General features: G+C 40.7%; 1 protein-coding gene across 1 annotated transcript in view; it reads left to right on the plus strand.

Annotated features, from left to right (window-relative positions):
• Window positions 1-22,383, plus strand: part of tanc1b (tetratricopeptide repeat, ankyrin repeat and coiled-coil containing 1b) — a 103,397-nt gene that overhangs the window by 37,551 nt on the left and 43,463 nt on the right. The window contains exons 4-7 of the mRNA XM_051404300.1: window positions 4,379-4,483; window positions 14,759-14,892; window positions 17,227-17,416; window positions 20,391-20,705. Coding sequence (XP_051260260.1) covers window positions 4,379-4,483; window positions 14,759-14,892; window positions 17,227-17,416; window positions 20,391-20,705 — 744 coding nt within the window. The remainder of the gene's footprint in view (window positions 1-4,378; window positions 4,484-14,758; window positions 14,893-17,226; window positions 17,417-20,390; window positions 20,706-22,383) is intronic.

Consider the following 22,383-nt stretch of genomic DNA (forward strand, 5'->3'; position numbering starts at 1 on the left):
TGAGTTATTGTTACCTTTTGAAAATGTATGACCATGTGCACAGCGGAGACTAATACATAATTCACACCAGCTTGTGAAACAGCATGTGTGAGATTAGTCCTGACTATTAAACATGTAGTGTTTAAAAAAAAAAAAAAAAAAAAAAAACAGTCGCTCCTTTTGGTACAGTGCAGAAATTGCATTGACCGGGAGAGGATAATGGCAATATGTCAGGCTGTGAATAAGGAATGAATCATAAATTAGCATTCATAGTCCACAAGGCACCATGCCTGTAATTCTTTCTCTACTATTTTGCAACCATAATGGCAAAAAGATTAAAAGTTTGGTTCAGCTATTAACAAGACCAAATATATCTCATGCTTCTCGGTAGGACGCTCAATAAATAACACTGGTAACTTGACTTTGACATGCAGCACTCAGAATGCCAGCCTCATCTAACGTCTTTTTTTCCAGAATATATTATTTTTCACTTGACGTGACATTTTGGAACATAAAGAGGGCTGTTGTGAGACTGATTTCATTCTCTTTCCGCCACAAAGAGGGCACACTGTCTTATTGAAAAGTTGAAATGTGAATAAGTCAGAGTCCATCTTGAAGAATGCTGGGAAAACTCCTTGATCACTTCCTAACCATGAACAATCCTCTCTTTCACTGGCTTTCACTGGACATTGTAAGTTGTTGGTCTTAGGTATTCGGCTGTTTTGGTATGTGTGTGTGTATGTATGTGCCTGCTGATTGATAGCTCGCTGGTCATGGATTCCTGAATCTCACAGTGAGTACTGGTGAGTCCTCTGCTCTCACAGCTCGCTTGGCTGCTTTACCCTTGAGATACTGTCTTTTCTGTCGTAACCAATCTCCGCCCCCATCTTCTGTTTGCTTGCTTTTCTTCCCATAAATTTAACACATGCATTTGCATAGATTCACATTTACATGTATATTTACTCCTATGATATTTACATACCATCTTTTAGGTTCTGTCACTCCCTTTTCTCCCTGACTTAACGTTTCTCTGTCAATATTAGATATTCCACATGTTAGGCACTAGTTTTTGTTTAAGTGACTTGATCCTTTCAGAATTATACAAGTGTGTTAGATAAGTAACCTTTGAGTTGCAGCATGTGACAATATCTTTCAAGTCCCCCAAACCTTTAGAGGACTGTTGAGTAAATACAAACTGCAACCTGACTGATTTTTTTGTGAGGATGTCTTTAAAATAATAACTAATCTGAGCAACACAATCCAGTAACAGTTTCACATAAACTTATTTACATAAACTTCAACATACAACTGAATAGTAAATTTAATTGTAAATATCAATAGAAACACAAATACATCTAAAATATTTTGGATTAATTAATGAATTTGAATTTGAAATTCAATTTGATAATCAGAAACTTGCCTTTTTTATATGTTATAAAAAAACTAGCCTTACCCTAGTCTCTTTCAATATACCTTTGAATCTGTCTTTCAGCATTTTCTTGCTCTAATGAGCTCTTGCATGCATATCGGTATGAGACATTTCTCACTTGTCCTCTCTGCATGGGGTATGTTCAGAATACTGAGACTTAATGCATTTTAATTTTTTGCATCTGGGTCTGAGATCAAGTTGATAGTTGGCTCATCTGCTAATCTCATCCTTCCTTCTCTTTATCATTTCCTCCGTGGTTCTTTATAAAATTTGGGAAATGAAGGTTTGATGGTGATTGTCCTACATTTATTATTAGTTAATTGTCCAGCAGTTAACGTGCATGTGAATAGATTTACACTAATTTACATGAAATTGAAAGCACATCTAATTTCTGCTTCTCCCTCTGTCGTTGTCCTTCAAGGGTCATATGTCTGACACTTCCATTTCTGCGACCTTTTCATGGCTGTTATAAACTGCAATTGCTTATTCGTCAGTGCTTCCATCTAAAAGGGCAGGGCAGTAATGACACCCTGTTAAATCTTGAGATGAGATTTCGAATGGAAAAGAAACCCCTGTGTGCTTTGTCTGTCATATACTGATTCTCTGACATCAGAGTCTTGCTGAAGGACCTTTTGCCTATTCCTTGTATTATCGAGCATCAGATGTGGCCTAAAATTACCCTTGATAGGCAGCCACATGTTTGTTATTTCAAGTGTGGATCCTGTGTTCCTCTTGCTATAAACTGTATCTGAACTTAAGCATATGGTTTAAATTACTCAAACTATGCCCCCTGTTGTTTTTAAATGAAATACACTCAACAGGAACATATTTGGCAGCGTGCTTTTGGTCCAAGATATTTACCTGAACTAAGTGTGTCTCACACAAGCCCTCTCTGTCTCTGTAGTCCCACTTAAAGTGGAGCCGTGTGACTCCTGGGTAATAGGTTGTGCCTGACCATCCGCAAATGAAAAGAGGTTTTCAGGACTGACTCTTTGGCTTTGTCTGGATTGGTTTTGTAGATCAGTCCCCTTCAGGCTTAAACCTCATATATGTTCACAAATTGGAACTCCAATATGGGGTTATACTGCTTTTAAAAAACAACATCATCACCTTTAAAACTATTTTTCACTACAAACTACGACTACTGCTTCCTGCTCCTCTGATGGACATCTGTGTTTGACTGTGGGCTTTTAGTTTGTGTTCTTTGACTAGCTTTATATCCATGATGTCTGTTATTAAGCAAAAGAACACCCAGTTTGCAATGGGAGGAGCTCTTCTAGGGTATCAAAAGCTCACTATGCATTTCAAGTCGCATATCCATAGATGGCACTGTGCATCAAGCCGACTCAAGCTTGGTTTCTTGCAATGACACTTCCGGATCGTTTCCTCTCACATGGCTGCTGTTGTAACTCCCCCCTTACCCCCTTACCCCCTCACTAACCTCCACTATTAGTATCTGTGGCCAAGATCGCAGCTGTGGTTTAAAAAATTGCTCCATCTGATAAAGAGTTTCTCTTCTTATGGTGGTAGTGACTGGTTATCGAATGTGGTAATAGGAAATGGATATCTCCGTTCTCCCATGTAATCTTTATGTTATGACTGGGGTTACACATACAGCCATCTGATAACGGGAGTCTGGAGAAGGAGGCGGAGGTTTGGATTGGGTTACAGTAGGTCAAGGTTGGTGTAAGCATAGAGAAGTGGTGCAACGGGAGGCATGCTGTTTCTATTCTCTATAGATTTATGGATCTAAATTATACAGTCAACTCCTGTTTCCAGGTTATTTTCTGCTGTTTCATTTTCGCTTTTGTCTCTGGACTGTGGAATGTATTTCTTTTTTACACGAGAAATTGTAGGATAAAAGTAGAGGACTTGGAAATGTGCACCGCTAGTTGCTCAGGAGATGTTTGTTTCATGGCTAAGTATTTAGTCTAGTGTCTTTGCTGAATCTCCTGCATGTATAAACAATTATATTGTCACTGTTAGGAAAGATTAGTAGGCCTTTGCTACCACTCAAACAAAGAATCTTATTTTTCTTCTGTTTAGGGTAGCTTAAAGGGAAGTTTTTACAGACTATGTTATAGACAACTGGGGGAAATCTTTTCGCACACACTAAGATGGAAATGTTTTAAAAGGAGCTGTATCTCTAGCGGGGTGAGTGTATCAGTGTTTGTCTTAAAGCACAGTGAGCAAGCATTTTGCATGGAGCTATGGGATTTTCTAATTCTGTCACGGTGTGAGCAGAGGGAACAGAGCAGCCAGCTAACCTCGACTCCTCACTAAAGACAAAGACGGTTCTCAGAGGACTGTACTGCTGTCCCAGATACATCATCTGACTTGCACCAGGACACCTGGACCTTAATCTATCCCCGTGTACCCTTGAGGGTATACTTTCAATGGACAGCTCAACATGCAGAAAACTCATGCATTTGTGTGTTTGAACACTCATTTTTAAAGTTCACGAAGAGGCTAATTGTTGTGGTTTCCTGCTGTAGTTTACATTCCCAGAGCCAGCTAGCAGTGTTTTACTGGGAGTCTCCAGCCATTCTGGGTTGTCAGACCTACCAGAGCTGCTATCAGCACAGGGAGCTGTCTGAGAGTGTGTGTGTGTGTGTGTGTGAGTGTGTGTGAGAGAGAGAGAGAGAGAGAGAGAGAGAGAGAGAGAGAGAGAGAGAGAGAGAGAGAGAGAGAGAGAGAGAGAGAGAGAGAGAGTGTTTATGTGAGCCACGGAGTGCAGCCAAGCCTGTCCAACTAAGACACCACCGCCTCTCATCTCTAGTCCCATCTGGAACACGTTAATCCAGCGAGAACTCTCTCTCTCTCTGTTTCTCTCATTCTCTCCTCTTTTGCATTTATTTTCTCTCTCTCTCTCTCTCTCTCTCTCTCTCTCTCTGACTCCCTCTCTCTGTCTGTCTGACACACTCTCTCTCTGTCTCTCATTCTCCCTCTATCTTCGGTTCATGCTAGCAGGTCCAATCAGGAAGCCCAAGTATGTGGAGAGTCCTCGCGTTCCTTCTGATGCCATCGTTTCAGCGCTGAGGAAGGTGGCTGATAACAAGGAGTCCTCACACAATGGTGAGTTTTGCTTTTGGTTTGCCACTTTTTTTGTCTGTTTGTGTTTTTGGTGGGATTGGGAACAGTTGAACAAACTGTCTTGAGAGTGAGAAACGTACATGTTGTCAGCTGCAATTCACAACTTTGCCCGCATACTGTGATCAGTCTTCGTAGCTGTATGTATGTGGGTTTTGTGTTATATAGAATATCATTGTTGTGGAGGTCAGGGATAGGTCTCTGTAATTTGAGGGTAGCATCAGTTGCGGCATGAGTGTTCATGTAAGTACCAGTGTGTTCGAGCATAGTTCCCTCATGTAGCCTCTTATACAAACACACAATAGTGCTGTGTTTATTTTTAAGTGTGTGTTTAGATTACAAAGGATTCAGTTTTCCACAGTGTGGGGATGAATTGTCTGACCAAAGGACTTGATTTGTTTCATGGGAATGTAATGAAGACAAGACCTTAAATTCTTAGTAATAGGACATGTGTGTGTTCCTGTGTTTCCACGTTCCTGTGACGTGTGCCTTTAGTGGTATTGCTGCCTATTCTCTCCTATTTTGGGCGTTGTGTGTTTATGTGTGTAGGGATAATGTTCCTCTAAGTGTTCTGTTTTGATTTCCAGCTGAGCAGGACAGGCTCAAATTCCTCCCATAGGCTTAAGTGGAGTTGTAGGATGCGTTATCTTTAGCAGAAGGCAACACGAGAAAGTAGCGCTCGCATACACAGACAGTAGTAACCCAGCGCAGCCCAGTCACTGTTGACTGTTACATACCAAGGCATGAGGGTGTGTCTGACATTCAGCTGGCACAGAGCAGTGTTTCGGCTTAGAGTGGGCTACTGGCAGATAACAGACGCCAAATAAATGTTATCTCATGACAGCTGGTGCATTGGCACTGTTAGTAAGCTAATTTTATGAGCTGAATATTCCCAAAAAGTTTTGAGAGACCTGTTTTTTTTTTTTTTTTTTTTTTTAGAGATTTATATACGAGAATATATGAGTAGTAGTTGGGTTACTCATGATACAATGTACCCCCATGGGTTGGGTTAGTCATGTTACATTGTATCCAACCCTTGTATTTATGAGTATAAATCGAAACCTACTGCAGCAGGTTGCACAATCAACACCCCTCTGCTTCTTCTTACCATCACTCAACACCTCATTATTCCCCCATGCAATTCCCCCCTCTGCAGACCTCAGATCCCCCTAGAAGCACATGTACACAAACATAAACATTTGCATGCCTGTGCTGTCTTAGAAACAATCGTTCCCAGGTTTTCCCTCCTCCCTTTTGCTTCCCAACACAGAGGCTCAAGGTGAGCGTACTTTTGTACTAATGTTAACAAAACTACTTGTGTTTACAGAATGTTGACAGACCTTGTGTCCTCAGTTCTGCCTCTTTTCTAATTTCAGTCTTGGTATCTTTAGGCGACACAAGAAGCGTAACTATCTCACAAGTATGTGACAGTTCTACTGACCAAGTCTCCAGAGATTTTTTTTTTCCTGCCACAAAATGTAGAGAACTATCCAACTGATTCACTCTCAAACAGAGAGAACACAAAAAACTGAGCTAAGATTATAAATTATATTTAAATTTACATCTGATTCATTCCGCATGGGGAAATTACATTTTTTACACTCTGTTGTTGTTATTCATTACACTCACGTAGGTCCATAAATTGAATTTCGCATTATGTTATTCTTCTGGTGTACTCCTGATGATAGAGAGAGTAGATCTGGTCAATTTATGACAGATAAGGAATAACATTGCAGTCTCTCGGACAGTTCTACTAAGTCTAACATTTTTATTGCTCGTAACTGTTGGAACAACAGCAAAAGTCAGTCTCGCCTTGAGCGGCTCCTGGCATTTACAACATTTTTGTTTATTTTGTAGCTTTGGTAGTGACTTGTATATGTTCTCAAATATTGACTATCATAAGCTCTTAAGGTCAGACAGCTACTTACCTGTGGCCTTTACTGCAGCTATATACAGTGACTTCACCTCCTTCAGACAGGCATAGTTAGCAGGTATAAGAAGTTTACTGCTGAGAAATCATAGGTGTGAGCCAACTTAATCAACTAATTACAATTAGGCACTGTTTAAATTCTATACTAATGATGGCTGATTGTGATAGCTCAGCTGCTGTAGGATGAGGCCCCATGCACAGCTGACAAGCCTTTGAGAACAGCAACACATATTACACCATACAGTTAGAGCTAGTGTCTGAGTTTAGTATAGGCCTGTTACATTAACTAAATTAATTTGTATTAATGTGCATCACATGTTGCATTGCATGTGACAAGGACGTACCCGGTGGTCTTTTGTCAATAAAGAGCGCATCTTTCAGCCCGTGTTGTCTCCAACTTGAGAGTGGGTAAACATTCCCGGCTTTTCTGCTAAGTCCTGAGATAGGACGAGATGGTTGTTTGACATTGCAGCTTTTGTAACAAGGTCAGCGCCAGCATGGAATGTTGATACGATACCGGAAGAATCTGAGTCGGAAAATCCATTGGAAGTTTTGCAGTGTGAGAACTGTGTGACATTTAGGCCCCAAATAAAGTGAGAGTTGAAAAGGGGCTTTTTTTAGGTGTTGTCATGCCTCTCTGGGATGTACACAAACAGTCCAATAATGCAACTTTTGTAGTATTTTAGGGACTGCATACCCTGATTTGTCTCAAATGGTGAATGCCATTTGGTGTCAAGATTTTTATGCAGTATCATTTTTGTGTGTGTGATTCATTTTGGCCTTTCTCAGATATGATTGAATCTGGCATTTGGAGTTTTACTGTATTCATTTGTTCTTCTTGGTTAGACTGTCAGCTTTCCAGAGCTCTCTGTTGTGGGCAAGCCGGATGGGCTGTAGGCTAAGAAAGGAAACATGCATTTGACCTGCAGTGGAGTAACCTCATACAGCTCCATCCTTGAGGAAGGATAGAGTTTCTTATGCATTTTTTTTTTGTCTATTTGTTTGCAAGTACATTTATATTTGTTTATGTATGTGTGTGTGTGTGTGTGTGTGTGTGTGTGTGTGTGTGTGTGTGTGTGTTGGATGCATGAGTGCATTTGCAACAGGCGGCCAACAGTCCACCTGTCAAAATTGTTTCAGCTGTGGTCACAGCTCTGTCTCTGTCAATCAAGACTGAACTTCAGGTCCTGTCCTCTCCCACAATTATGCCTCTCTTACACCCCCAGTTACAACTCCAGTGAGATCTGAGCACTTAACACCTGTTTCTTCATGTACTGATTATGTTGTCAGTGCTGAAACAATGGCCCAACTTTTATTGTGAAGTATTCTGTGAATATCCTTTGTGCTATTCATGGCAGCCTGTTATTGTTACTGTTAAATTGGGAGATAAAGTGAAAACCTTTCTAAATGTAGGCATCTTTAGCTGTCAAATTTGTCATTTTGGCACAATATAAAGCTAAAGAAATGGCCTAGCCATTGCAGAATCAGTGTCATGTTGTCCTGTATGTTTGTATGTCCTGATATGTAAAACATCTCATCAAAGAGAAGTAATCTGATGCAAGATCTCACAGCCACAGCTGGGGTCCTGGCAGGCTGCATGCAAGGAATGTTTTCGCAAATGTAGGAAACCATGGTGTCACTGGTGACCTGTTTTCTTTATGATTTGAATTCCTAAAACAGCACAGATAATGTCCCATTTTTCTTATTGTTTTGGTATGATACTAAATTGAGAATCAGAGACAGAGGGATGTTACATTTGTTTTCCACTAAAGAATGAACATGATGGCTCGCTTACGCATGAAGCAGTTTTAAAAACTGGCTGTATTTTGTGCCTTTTATCAAGACTCAAGCCCAATTGTATAATCAAGACTCAATGTTAACAGTAGAACCTGTGATGATATTTAGGCAGCCTTCATTCGCCATCTACAATTTAGGAAAGCGGTGACTTAGTGGCAGCAGAGATGAATAGGCTATGATTTCCTTTTGGCTCTAACAGAGTGGTAGTTTTATCCCTTTTTCTATGGCATATATTCCCTCTTTTAATCAACAGCTGGATACTGAAACTTTGTATATTGTCTGTCTTTTTCCCTTGTTTATTGGTGAAGCTTCATTATTAATCTGTGCTGCTCATCTCTTGATGATCCTTACAGCACAACCACTGTGCCCCAGAGGGCCGAATCGCTGCAAGAAGACGCTTTAGGTCTGTTGGTCAAATGGTTAATGAAATGCCATCTGTATCTCCTGTTACAATAACAATAACAACAGCTAGAGTATGGTGCCAAGCTGAGATGTCAGTCAAAACTATGATTACTATCACCTTGCCATCCCCATCCTCCTGTGTACTGTGTTATCAACAGTCTCCCCTCAGTTTTCTATAATGTCTCATTGGATGCTCCATCTGTGCTTGCAGCAAAGGACATTTGTGGTTCTAACACTGGAATGTGCAATAAGACATGCTTTAGGGGGGCACGTCACCTAGTACCTCTGAACTCAAATGGGGAAGCAGGATGCATGTTCTCATCGAGGGTTCATTAAACAGGCTCCAGTGTTGTGGTAATGAAACTCCAGCTGCTAATGAGCACCGGCTGGATTGTTTTCTCGGCAGGGACAGAGCCAAGACAGCTCTGCAGAGGCAGTCTGTTCATGGGGTTCACCCTCCTCCTCCGTCTTTCTTCTGCTCCTCCTCCTTCCGTCTTCATTCTTCTTTATTTCACACCTGCTCATAAACTTCCTCAGGGGCAGCAGATAACGATGTTGTTTTGTTTTTGCCTCCATTTGCCGTACGGTTACTGGAATAACGAAAAGTGGTTCCAGCTTGGTCTCTGGTTTTTCCATATCTCCAGGATAGTGTAAGATATAGAGGATTAATCAGATACTGTACAGGCAGCAATTTTACTTTATAACTGTCTCCCATACATATAAATGCATTAATTTTACCTTCTGCGCACTGACAAATTTGCTGTTGCCCGACTGCCACAGTTTTATCATGCCCGCCACAGAATCATAATGTCCATTATGAAGTATTGAACTGATTCTTGAAGTTGGCATACGAGTGTAAAGCTAGTGTTCCTCTCACAGATAAAGCCATGAAGTTATATGAAGTCTATTCGGATGGGACCAATTGATAAACTGGGATAATCAAGGTGAGAGTAGTTAGTGAGAGCCATGAGAGCAATGCTGTTGATTGACTACACTCATTGTTTCTGGATGGTGTTTTATCAACTGCAAAATTACAGAAGGTGGGTCACAGACAACAGTTTACCAAGTTCGTTTTCCTTCTCATCAAATCATTTACATTAAGGCAGTCTGCAGCCTTTGTGGAAAACTTAACTATAACTCTCTCTTAACTGGCCATTTATTGAGCTTGCATGGTCTGACTCTCCCAACAGCTTTTTAGTTTAGTTTTTTCTTTGTACACACAGTCTTCCAATTAGGACTGTATGTCAGTGTAAAGGGTTGTTATCCATCAGGGTGGGCAAAGACTTTTCAATTCCGCCTTTATACTCTGCAGAACTTCTTCAGAGTAAATAACAGAAATTATATTACCCTGCATCCAATGTATTTTAACTCATTGTTAGTCACACATTGGAGCCTTTCTAGATAATATAACTGTCATCTAATCACTATAATTTTGCCTAGAAGCGGCTAACTTTGGAGGTTTAGTCCGTTGCAGAGGTCTTCACAAAGGCTTACTTGTAGTTCAACTGTTCCAGTGATACATTATAACAATGACAACACTCAAAAAATGGCATTTGGCAGTGTAGATATCCTTCAAATTTGGTTGTTAAATAATGTTTACCCAGATATATACAGACTGGGATATTTTTAGTTTAAAATAAAGTCCCTACTGTCCAAGTCTTATTATGGTGATACTTTGTAAATACTGTATTTTCTTGTTAGCTATTGGCCTACGATCTGCCGATACTGAAAGACCTTTAGTGACAGAGAAAAGAAACCGCACTCTCGCCCATAGATACAGTATATCTACTGTATACATTTGTGTTGATATGTGTGTGACTAACCTGCTTTGTCTCAGGTAAAAGAGCCAACGAGCGTTAACATAAAACAAGAGCAGACCTAATATCTGAACACTGCGAGGGAGGCCAGCAGGTCTGGTTTGTATTCAGCCCACCTCCAGGTTATCTTGGGAGACAGGTAGACCACTTGCAGTCAGAAGTGCTCCACTGCTGATAGCATTTTAAATCACTTAACCATAGCAGCCCTCTTTCATGCTTTCCTTGTCAGGAATGCGTGACAGTTTGAAAAACTGATAAACTCCACACTGACCTGTCTTTTGACTATGTTGATTGTTTTTTTTTTCTGATTTGATATGGATAGGAAAGTCCCTTGCCCATTGTAGGATGAAGTTATTAATTAAAAATGAGCTTAGTGTGGTTCTTCACCTGGAGATGATTTCTATGTTTCATTGCTGTGTGTGTATGTGTGTAAGATTGAAGAGAGAACCCAGGGATACAGTTGCTACACTAGGATAGTTGTCTAATTTATTAGGTGACCTTGGTTTCTTCAAGTGTGCCTTGCCACTAGTTATCTTCTTCTCTATTTATTAGAAGAGACAGTACTGCAACTTGCATATGGTCTTCAGAACAGGGAATGAGGGACATACATTAACATGAAGTACAGTCTGCACTAAAGGTACTGTACAACTATTACTAGCATAAAAAACCCAAATCTTTGAGAAGATAATGACTAGTAAAGCTAACTGGTAAACAGTCTTGGCAATGGCTGCTCAATAAAGCTTTAGATGTGCTCAGATCAACGTAGAAGCCGTGGTGGCCCAAAAGTACAGAGAATAGAGCTTATGACTGAGAGGTAGCTGATTTGATCCGCTTCCAGGCTGGAGAAATCTGGCAGGAAAGCGAAAGAGCAGCATGTGTCCCTGTCTCAGTACGACAGCTGAGGTTTCCTGGTGGAGGACACTTAACCAACAACAGATAAGACTGGCCAACAAATAGAACTGAGGTGGTTTTGAGCAGCTTGTAGGAATTAAACAATAATTAAGATAGATAGATAGATAGATAGATAGATAGATAGATAGATAGATAGATAGAATTGTAATTAATAAACCTGCAGTACGACCAAACTCTTAATACAGATTTCTCCATGTACTGCATCTGCTTTGTTTTTATTCATAAATGCATGAACAGAGAACGCTGTCAAAATTTTGTATGCAAAGTGAAGGTTTTGTGTGGGTACAGTAGCAGTACATGTTGTTTGTGCTGTTGGTACAGTACATTGATTTACAGAGATACCGTTGGCTGAAAATATTGTTGGTGATGTGGCCCATGAGCCACAGTTTTGGCTTATAAGTGCCATGTGCGTCACATACGCAAGCTTTTCTGTCCGACCTGGTGTATTTATGTCAGATACTATGAGGTCTATAATAGTTCCAGGGCTAATGATTGGTCCTCAGAGGCAGGTGGGTTTAAGTGGTTTTGAGGAGTCAGTGATGAAGCGGTCCTGTCAGGGAAGAAGCATGCAAACAACAAATTGGATTAGCTTATATATTGTATTACATTAGAGCATTGTACAAATACAGCTTTGCACTCATTTTGTATGGCAAAACACTCTTGCACTGATCTCTATGAGCTAAAAATTTCAACTATGTTGCATACTTACCTTTTTTTGTCTTCTTCTACTACTTCTATATTGAGGACACAGACATATTTTAGTCTTCACAGATCCATTATGTTAGCATTTTTAGAAGCCATTGAAAAACAACACGTCATTGTCTCTAATGTACGATAGCCATAAATGTGATGTCTAAGGTGCCCCTTTTAAAAACCTGGGACCAATTCCCATTATGTGTACCCGTCCACTAAAAGTTGATGAAGCGTGTAGTGTAATGTTGTGTATTTCAAATTGCTATTGACCCACACCAGCACTCAACATAGATTATATCTGAATATGGAATTGTTTGTGTAATGCATGTGTAAATGTGTACATAATCAACAGGACCTCAAACCCTTAATGACAGAAAATCCAATAAAGATGTCAAAGCAAAGCAATGCTAGAGACCCACAACAGTGAACGCTTACATTCAAAACACTGTCAAAGCCAACAAAAAACATATGACAAAAAACATATTGAAGATTGCTACTTGTACATGCTACTAGTTATTAAGATTTGTGCATGTTGTGGTGTGGTGAGAAATTATCATTGAATGTAATTTTCATTTTAAATGATAACACAAGATCCTCAACATTGTCTTTGCATCAGTGGTCTAAAAAGACTCCTCTCAGTCTCGCAGTTACAAGAGCAGGGTGAAGTGAAGTTCCCTATAAAGAATTGATTTTCAATGTATGGTCTTCTTTTACTGCTCACTATTTGAAATGGTGAAAGGGTGATGCAAGTACAGCAGCCAATGTGTATTAGGTTTGCATTCAATACTGCATAGGCAAAAGTTTTATTCAGCATGAAACCTTTAGGCCTTTCCTTTGCTTTCATGCTTATACAATATTTCAGTTTCTCAAAAACTAAGGGCAAGTGCAGTACAACTGACCTAAAGTCAGTGCCAACATAAAATGCATACTAACATCAGAAGCCAGGCACCTTCGTGGGCAGATGTGTCAAAAGGGTTAACATAAATATTCTTCACAATATCAACTTAGATATGTGCTTGTCTGGCATTATCTACAATACAAGTATCTTGTCTTAACATATTTTGTTCTTGGCTGCAGGACATAGGCACATGACTAACATGTGCAAAGCCGTAATGGCTAATTCTGTTTCGTTGATAAGTGGCATGGTTTATTCTTCCTGTACGTTGTCATGTGGAAACCTACTGAAGAAGTATGATGAGGTCGGTGAAGACATTTTTTTATGATGAAACTTTCAGATGGTTTCCTCAGTGTTTGCACTTGAAATAAGATATTGACAGGGGAGATCAATTTTTACTGTGTTTGCTGCTGTCTTCAAAGTGGAGGGAAGTAAGCGCCTGGGCAGTCAAATTTGTTAAGAGAAAAATGTGAAGGGTAAAAACAAGGCTTATTTTGTTATGGAGAAGTAGCCGGTGACTCGTGGAGGCATATGAGAGCAGTCTTTTTGATGATTTTTATCTAAAGGGAGTCTTCCTTTAATGTTATAAATTATACATTTTCACCACCACTTTTCAAGCATTTCCCACTCCTCTCCAGTTGTGTCTTCTATATTGGTTGTTATATGACCCAATCATTTTACCAGGTTGGAGAATTATCCAACCTTACAATGAATAGCAATTGTAATAATGTATTTACATTCATAATGAAGAGGAACACATTATCTGTGTATGGGCATTTGCATGCCAATGGTGTATATGTGTCTGGGGGCTTGATTTTGACTTCATTTAGGCTTGGCAGCACATCGTGCCATTGGACTTGTTTTATTTAATCAGATTGCCTGCCAACATTATTAATAACTGTGGAAGAAAGAGGGTAAAGGAGAAAATGAGGGATAGAGGAGGGAAAGGTGCTGACAGAGACCTGTATAATAAGCTTTTGTACAGTACGTTGGACATCTGTCTTCCTCTCTGTTTCTCTCTCCCTCCACCTGTCTGTCAATCACAGTGTTTCTTCACTCTCAGGAACCTTAATTTGCACATCTACATTTGAGTTACATGATACATGTATAATACAATAAAATACTCTTCAGTTTCAGCACAGGTAAATCTTTTTACAGTGTCTTTTTATTTTTCTTTGGGTGGATTTTGATACTTTAATACATATAAACAGAAAGTAAATTGCAAATGGTCTCTGCCTTGTTAATGGCACCGCAACCTTGAATTAAGAAAAAGCATTAAGGCTTGAGTGAAGACTGCAGACAATTTAAGCTGTAGAAGACCCATGTCCACTCATTGATATTCAGAGGCTCTATGAGTGAGAGCTGTAAACAACCAGAAAGCTCTGGAATTGGCACTCAAGGCGTGTTGCGGGTCACACACAGTCTCTGCTTTCTTAACAATGCTAGACATTCACATGTATTCAAACTGTTAGAACACCCTCGCACACACACACACACACACACACACACACACACACACACACACACACACACACACACACACACACACACACACACACACACAGCTATAGCCCCCACCACACTCACTCACTCCCTCTCTCTCTCACTCCCTTGCTCTTCTTTCCTCCCCCTCTCCGGGTCTGCACCACATCAGCAGCAGCTGGAGAGTGCAGCATAGCATTTCAGAGCAGAGCTGAGGAGGGCAGGGCAGGCAGCGTGGCCCTGTGTGGGCCATCCAGTGGAGAGAGGGAATCTGCCCGCTAACATTGAGCATTTTCTCTCTATCTCTCTCTCTCTATCTCCCTCTTCTCTAGAGCTGCAAGCTGAGAAACAGCCAAGCTCCTCCTCCCCTGCCACTCAGGAACTGATGACAAGGCTGGGCTTTTTACTAGGAGAAGGGATCCCGGGTACGGCTCGCATACCTATGGACGACAAGAATGAAAAGAAGGTATTTCATTTTCTCCCTCCCCTCCAACTCCCTCCCTCTTCCAACAACAGCTGCTGCCACTGCTGCAGCACTCAGATAGAGAGATAGAGGAGAGAGTGAAAGGATGAGAAGAGGAGGGAGTTGTGACAGTGTAACAGAAGAATGGATTTTTTCCCCTGTGCATTATCTTTGGATGGGGATTTAGGAGGCACCTCTGGGAATTATTTTTTTGGCACAACAAACAACGGTAACTGTCAAACTGTTTTGCGATGTTAAAGATGTTCTAAAGAAAGTAACTGCATATTTAAAATTGGTGATTTTATTTCAGTACAAGCTCTCCAGTGTAGTTTATAAGTCTCCCAGTAACTTGAGTGCTATTCCAGGGGCTCTTGAGTATGTAACAAGAGTGTCTGAGGCCGGGTCCAGAAATAGAGTTATGTTAGGTCTGAGCCTCAGTTTGTTTGGCTCTACTAATTAAGCTGGGGCTGTGTAAAGAACCAAGCAAAGCCCAGCATGCTACGCTTCCCTTATTCATCTCGTGTCTCTGACACATTTTGACACTGAACCAGCAATTCTAGGAAAGTGAAAGAGACTTACAAAGTATTTTGTGAGACATCTCATTAGTTGAGATGTCAAAAAAAGAGACAGAGTATGGGAGTGTAATGGTTTTTACTTTGTCTTTGTTTGTGTGCATGTTAAATATATGTTTTCAGAGCCCAGCAAGGGAATCTGCATCTGGCATCTGCCAGTGATTCTTTTTTCCTTCAACTGCTGTTTTACAGGATGTTTGTAACTTAGCATGCTGTTTTCAGTTCTGCCTTACAGTAAATTATTAAATGTCTGTAAGCTTTCTGGCTCTTACTGTGATTTGGTAGGTGGCATAAGCTCTGGACTGCAGCCTTAGGCTGGAAATTGCCTGGCAAAAGCAGGCTGTCGCAAAAAACAGGTGAAGCTTAGAAATGTTATGTAGTTAATATTAGTATTCTACAAGTTGTTAATGATGCTTTCAGCCATGCAGAATCCCTCCTGTTCCCCTGTTCGTATTCTTTCAGCATGCCACTGTACAAACATGTAGACAGTCAGTACATCTTGAATGAGAGGTTAGTCCCACTTCTGTCTCAAATTGGCTAAACACTGGTGAGTCATACTGTTCTCTGAAATGGGTTGAGTAAGAATGTTTTTTTTTTTTTACGGCAGAACCCCCCATACACCTTTTCTGTTATTTTAAAATACTGCAGTAATGTTTTTTGCAGGACAGATTTCTGTTGTTTGACAAACTCACTGATAATCCCTATATACATATGTACAGTATGTATATAGCTGTTCCAGTTGGATTTTAGTCCAGTAACATTATGCACCTTGTAAAAGAGGCTTAGAAACAGGTTAGGGATGTGTGAGGACAGGTATTACATTAGAAATGGTTTGTGATGGTTTGCTGAGATTTTAACTGGATGAGTTTGTTTGAGACAATACACAGCCTGTAATAGGTGCTGCTTGAGAAGCCCACTGTGGGAGAAAGTCCCTCAGGCAATAAAATATCTGCAGCGAAGTTGGTATATTGAGGATGAGGGTTGATTTAATTTGACCTGGGCTTGCAACATTTTGGTTTAGTGCCCTTTTGTCTGCAAAGTTAGCATTGTGCCTGCTAAAGGAATTGCCTCTTGGTGAAAAGTAAAGCTTGTTTAATCATAAGGGAGGAGTTGGTTCAATACTCACTGAGTGACAGTCATGCTCAATCTCTGTGGTGTGGAACTGTTTGAAGGCTTTGGTTCTTTTTAGAGTTGGACAAGGATGACCTCCTTGAGCTACAGTATATTGTGTGCAATCAGAATACAGTTGAAGGAAGATGGGTAAACAGGAAAACCAGCTTTATTTCAGATTTCTACGGTTGTCAGTTAGCTCAAACAAAGATTCAGCTGCTGTATGGTTGTCAGACAGGCTTGATGGCATGAGAAAGGTATCTATTGTGCCTCAACAAAGTAGAGACTTCTTCCCTTGTGAAATTCTCTTCAGGCTTATTTTAGTTCCTCCAGACATATGAGTGTGTAATTTTCAAGCCTTTCTCCATTTACAGCACTCATGCCCTTCGGCTTTTGTTTCATGCTCACATGTGAAAGGCTTGCTTATTTGTGAGTTTTTTTTCTTTTCTTTCACATTATACAGGTTAAATAGGCAATGAACTTTGATCAAATCATTCTTTACAGTTCTAAATTCTCCTTCCAAATAAGGTTGGAACATTATTTTTTTGTTGTATTTATTGCTGCTCATGCTTGAAAAATGTGAAGCTGTTGCCAGCTGACAGTTTATATTGAGGTGACTTCATACTTAATTTTCTCCATCTCCCTTTCTCCTCAGTGCTCTGTGACTAGCCAGGGTATCAGTCCCTGCTCTACACTGACCAGCAGCACGGCATCTCCCAGCACTGACAGCCCATGTTCCACGCTCAACAGCACGACCAGTCGACCCCCTCTTGGCCGCTCTAGCCCCTGTGGAACCATCACAAGCCCCAGCTCCACATTAGAGAGCAAGGACAGCGGTATCATAGGTGAGAAAAAGCCAACTTCTTCATCGTACCCAAATAGCAACTTGTATGGTGCAGGAAAATCTTGTGAGACTTGGATCACCTATGTCTTTACTTAAAGGTACCCCGTGGAGCTTTTTACAAAGTATAGAGCAACATTCTTACAATCACTGCCCTGCTTTGTTTGTTTCCTGTACATGGTTGATGCAAGAAGCATTCTTGCCTCAGGTTTGACACTGTGGGCTGCGTTAATGTCCAAATTAGTTTAACAGTGGGCCAAAAAGGCAGCAACATGGACTGCTAGTTAGCAAACATGGATTAAAACAATATGGCATTTATTTATTTGTAAAAATCCGCTTAGCAGATGTTTTATGAGGAAGTAGATGCGTTCAATGCCTTTGTGAGTTACACTGAATCTAAATATAACTTTGAAAACAAGAAAACTGTGCAAGGCACCTGCTTAAAGCTAGCCATATGTAGGCCAGAGGTGGAAATGTTTTAGCTTTGTACTGTATATATTTAATTTGACATTCATATCTGAACCCACATACCAACCAGCTTCAAACTGACTTCACTGCAGTTTAAAACCTCCTGTGCAGTCTTTGCCAAAATGCTCAGTAACCACGCTAGGAATGCCAGTGACGAGCCAAGTCAGCTGCAGATCCAGTGGGAAACCAGGCACAGTGAATCAATAGCTTAGTTGGTAGCGTTTGTAGCCCACCTCAGAGTAATCAAAAAAATGCCAACTTACCAGTGGCAGAATCAGTTCTGAAGCAGAACATAGGTCATGAAAAAGGCTCAGTTGACCTCTTTTTCTTTTTGGCATTTATCATTCCCAATACAGCTCAGCACAGATTCCCCCAGCACACACGTACTTACTTACTTGCTGTATTATCACTTATTACAGTATTTCCCATGAATCTCTTATCTTTCTAATTTGCAATCTGGGAATTGAAGTTACCTCATGTGCACATGTGCTGCAGTGAAAGAGTCTCACCTGCGTGGTGTCACTCGTTCATCATTTTGTTAAACCACTTGGATTTTTCCTGGGTCTGAATAGCATTTGTGTCAGGTTGCATTCATCTTCTATCATGTGTCACTTATTGGGTTTGTATAGAGCTGTTCCGGTATGAGAGAGCATTGAGGTGACAGTTGTCACAGTTTGACGTTGTATTATATCTCTAGTAATAGCCCTGTAAGACATCTGGGGATTTGCACAAGCTGACAGGAATATGACGTAGTCTATTGATATATTAATCCCTGTGCTGTGTCTACTCACAAAGCTTTCACTGGCTGTACAGAAATTAGAAATCAATTCTGAAAATGGGTTTTGAATATTTGTGGTGAGGAATCAATAGAAAATTGTAACCGTATGAGCATGCAGTTATCCTTGGTTGAACTTTAATAATTTCTGAAGGCACTGGTAGATTTGAGGGGTAAAATTTGCTGCTGGGAATAAGATTTAACTTTTTCTTTATCCCTCTATGAAGTAGGATATCAAACATGTTATGCCTTTTTAGATATCTGATTGATATAATTGTTTTGCAGTGGAAAGCAATGTGTGGCAAAGCCAGTTATAACACAACAATTTGGATTTCCAGTACTGCAGAGTTGACATAACAGATTATCATGAGTCAGTCATTCTGTCCCCCAGAGCAATATCATAGCTAGCTGGTAAATAATTTATGGAAACTGTGATATAGTATCTTCCACCATAGAGCATCAACATGCTGACACCCAGGATGAGACATCACACTGTACTACCTTCCTTGTGTCAAACCCAGATTTATTATGTGAGAGAATGACACAATCTGACATTGGTCCATAACGTCCCACCCACTCGTCTTGATAAGATTGTGTAGGCATGGAAAAGAACAAAGCTATGTTGTGTCCACAAGTCAGATTCCAGCCTGTGATTAATGTCCCCTGTTCTTTGAAGTTTTGACACTGACTCTGATTTCAAAAGCACATTAATTTGGCTTTGTACTGTGTTAGAAGCTCCTTGGTGGAATTGGGGAGACTTTGCAATGTCTTAACATTTCCATACAGCTCCCAGAGGAGTTTCTGCATGGGGTCCTTTGAAAAGGCCCTTCAGACTTACCATAGATTTGAATAAATTAAGAAATAAATAAATACAATTGATATAACTGATTACACAGTATTTTGCCAGGGACCACAGTTCAACCAAGTAAGCAATCAATGTAACCTCTACAATGTGATGATTCCTAATGCCATGCTCAAAGCAGGACTAGGCCTGACTGGGGTCATGAATAACTCCATATTTGCCCAGGTAAACAGCACAGGAGTCACCCCTATGTGTTTTGTTAGTGTTAGTGATGATCCAACGTTCTACGGCATTATGAAATCCAGATTAGCAGTGTGTGATGCAAACAGAGCCAGCTGGTCAGTCAGTTCCAGTCCTCTGACTGTACTGATGTGTCTGTATCCAGCTGCCTGTCATTGTGTTCCTTTGGCCCTCCACTCATTTGTTTGGATCATATTAGATGGCTGTGTTAGCCTGAGGGAGGATTAAAGGATTTGTCCTCATTTTAGCAAAACACCTGTCTGAACTCAAAAACACCAAAGGCATGTTTTAATGCTGGTTCTTTACTTTTGATTTTTTTGAGATTTTTAAGTATGATTTTTTCTTTCATGCACAGAAGCTAGTCGCTGTTTACGCTGTATAATATTACGGGTAATGAAAAGTAATTCAAAGAAAATAATTTCCACACATCTGTGCCATCGTGTCAAGTTTTCATTAGTGTACGCAAGCTGTCTGTCTAAATATAAAATCAGGTGGTGAACACTGTTGATAAGGGGGATGAGGAAAAGCAAGCAATCATTCAGACTTCCATTACAGCTCAGGATCACACTTGAGCTGAAGACAGATAAATGTTCAGAGCACACAAAGCACATAATTCTCAAGTTTCTTGTCTCCTTCCATCATCTTACCTCCCTCACTTGCTCTATTTCCCTCTCTGTTTTCATCTCCTCACAGCCACCATCACTAGTTCTTCGGAGAATGATGACCGCAGTGGCTCCAGCCTGGAGTGGAGTAAGGATGGCAGCCTGAGGGGCAGCGGGCGCCATGGCCTGGCACAGAGTGTGCGGGCTGACACCTGCTCTCCTGTGGCTGAAGAAGACTCCAACAGTGCCACAGCAACACCAGCCGACACCCCATCCAGGACAGACCATCAGCAGCAGCAGTCAGCAGGGGCACCACAACCTCCAAGTCACTCACCTGAGGGACCCCTTTCATACCCATCACAGACATCTTCTTCCCTCATGATGCCGAGACCGAACTCTGTAGCAGGTAAGAGCCCTTTTGTTTTGAGCTCTGCACATCTGGATGTCTTCCGTGCAGAGGAGGAAAAGGAATGTATCTGTATACCTTACCTCAGTGAGTGTGTGCGTTCATTTAGCATTACATGTAACATTTTACTGAAGCTTTATTCTTGTAACCTAGTAACCTTTTGTTTTGCTGACAGTAATATCTCACTGGGTGTCTCACTGCCTTGCATTGCCAGTCAGTGAGATCAAGATTGTGACATGCTATGATATGACCTGTGCCCGAGGCTGGTGTTGTGTCATTTGTAGTCCAAGCAAGTGACATACAGAGACAGGAAAAAGCACGTGTAGATTTAGAAGGAATAAGAAGGTATTGTTTTTCAGAAGCCAGGTTGTGCTTTTCAACGATGATTGGGGTATCAAGACAGAAGTTTGGGATTAGGCAGCTGTTGTATGTTGTACCTCGGCCCTGCTTGCCATGTCGGACCTAAGCGCAAGCCACTGTCTGGCTGATCTGTTCTGCATTCCTGCCCTGGTACCTCCCTGTTATGGCTCAGCTCGCCATATCCACACAGCTGTCACAGTTGTTGATATCCCTTGCCCCCTTTTCCTTCTCTCTCTTTCCCCCCTTTTCCATTCCCAGATCTCCCTTTCACTGCCTCCGTCTGTTTTTGCTGTTGCTGCTTTTGACCTTGGCCCTGTTGTTGTAACACACACAGCTATACAGTTTTAAATCTTACTTTTAAACTTTAAGTCCAAAGCTGAGTTGAGAAAGAACAGCACTGAATGCCATGGTTGAACTAGTATTTGATAACTGTTATTTTCAGGTGTGGTAGGATCTCCACCAAGGACAACTGTTGCATTTGATTGTGGAAGTGAACTGTGAAATCAACAGCAATGTAGTCTGCAACTCTACTTACAATCACATGTTGTTTACCTTATTCTATGCTCATTGGAACATGTTGCAAATGCTTTCTGTTAGGCTGACAAAATGCTAGCAATAACAGCAATATAAACAAAAAGGATGTTTGCTTGTTATAGCAGTTGCAGACGAAAGCGGGAGTTGTATGGTAAAAAAGCACTCTTCAAGGGAGGGTGAAGGCTGTTCAGAGGTGAGGGTAACCATTTGTAAAGCAGACTGTATATTGCACTCTATTGAACAAGGAGACGATTCCATTGGTGAGACGAAATCATAGGAAATTACAAAAGCAGTAGCAGGCTGGGCAGAACTGAAGAAAGAACCATAAAAACATAACTGGACTAAGGTCAGAGCAGTGGCCAAGACGGAGATGAGTCAAAGCTTTAAAAAAAAAAAACAACAACATGTAAGACTAATACAACAAATTAAAAACCAAAATATGACGAGTGAAAACTGTGTTTTACCTATTGCACCTGGATGCCACAGCTGCCCGTGTGTTGAAGTTCACTTGCTTTACTGCAAAATATGCCTCCCTTGAGTTTGACCTTGAGGAAAAGCAATAACTATTCACTCATGTTTACTACCACAGCATGTTCTTTCCCTTTGATGTTATGTATGTTAGATTCCCCTTTTGAATTGAATGTAAGGTCGACTTATTCTGTGTTCTCTTTAACTAATGCTAAGAGAGTAAGATGAAGTGGGTACAAGAGATAGAAGCAGAAGAAATAGTACATTGTTGCCTGTTCTGAGACATAGTATACATGCACAGCTTATGTATGTGTTT

The sequence above is a fragment of the Dicentrarchus labrax genome, unplaced genomic scaffold (genome assembly GCF_905237075.1).
Source record: "Dicentrarchus labrax unplaced genomic scaffold, dlabrax2021, whole genome shotgun sequence".
Taxonomy (NCBI): Eukaryota; Metazoa; Chordata; class Actinopteri; family Moronidae; genus Dicentrarchus; species Dicentrarchus labrax.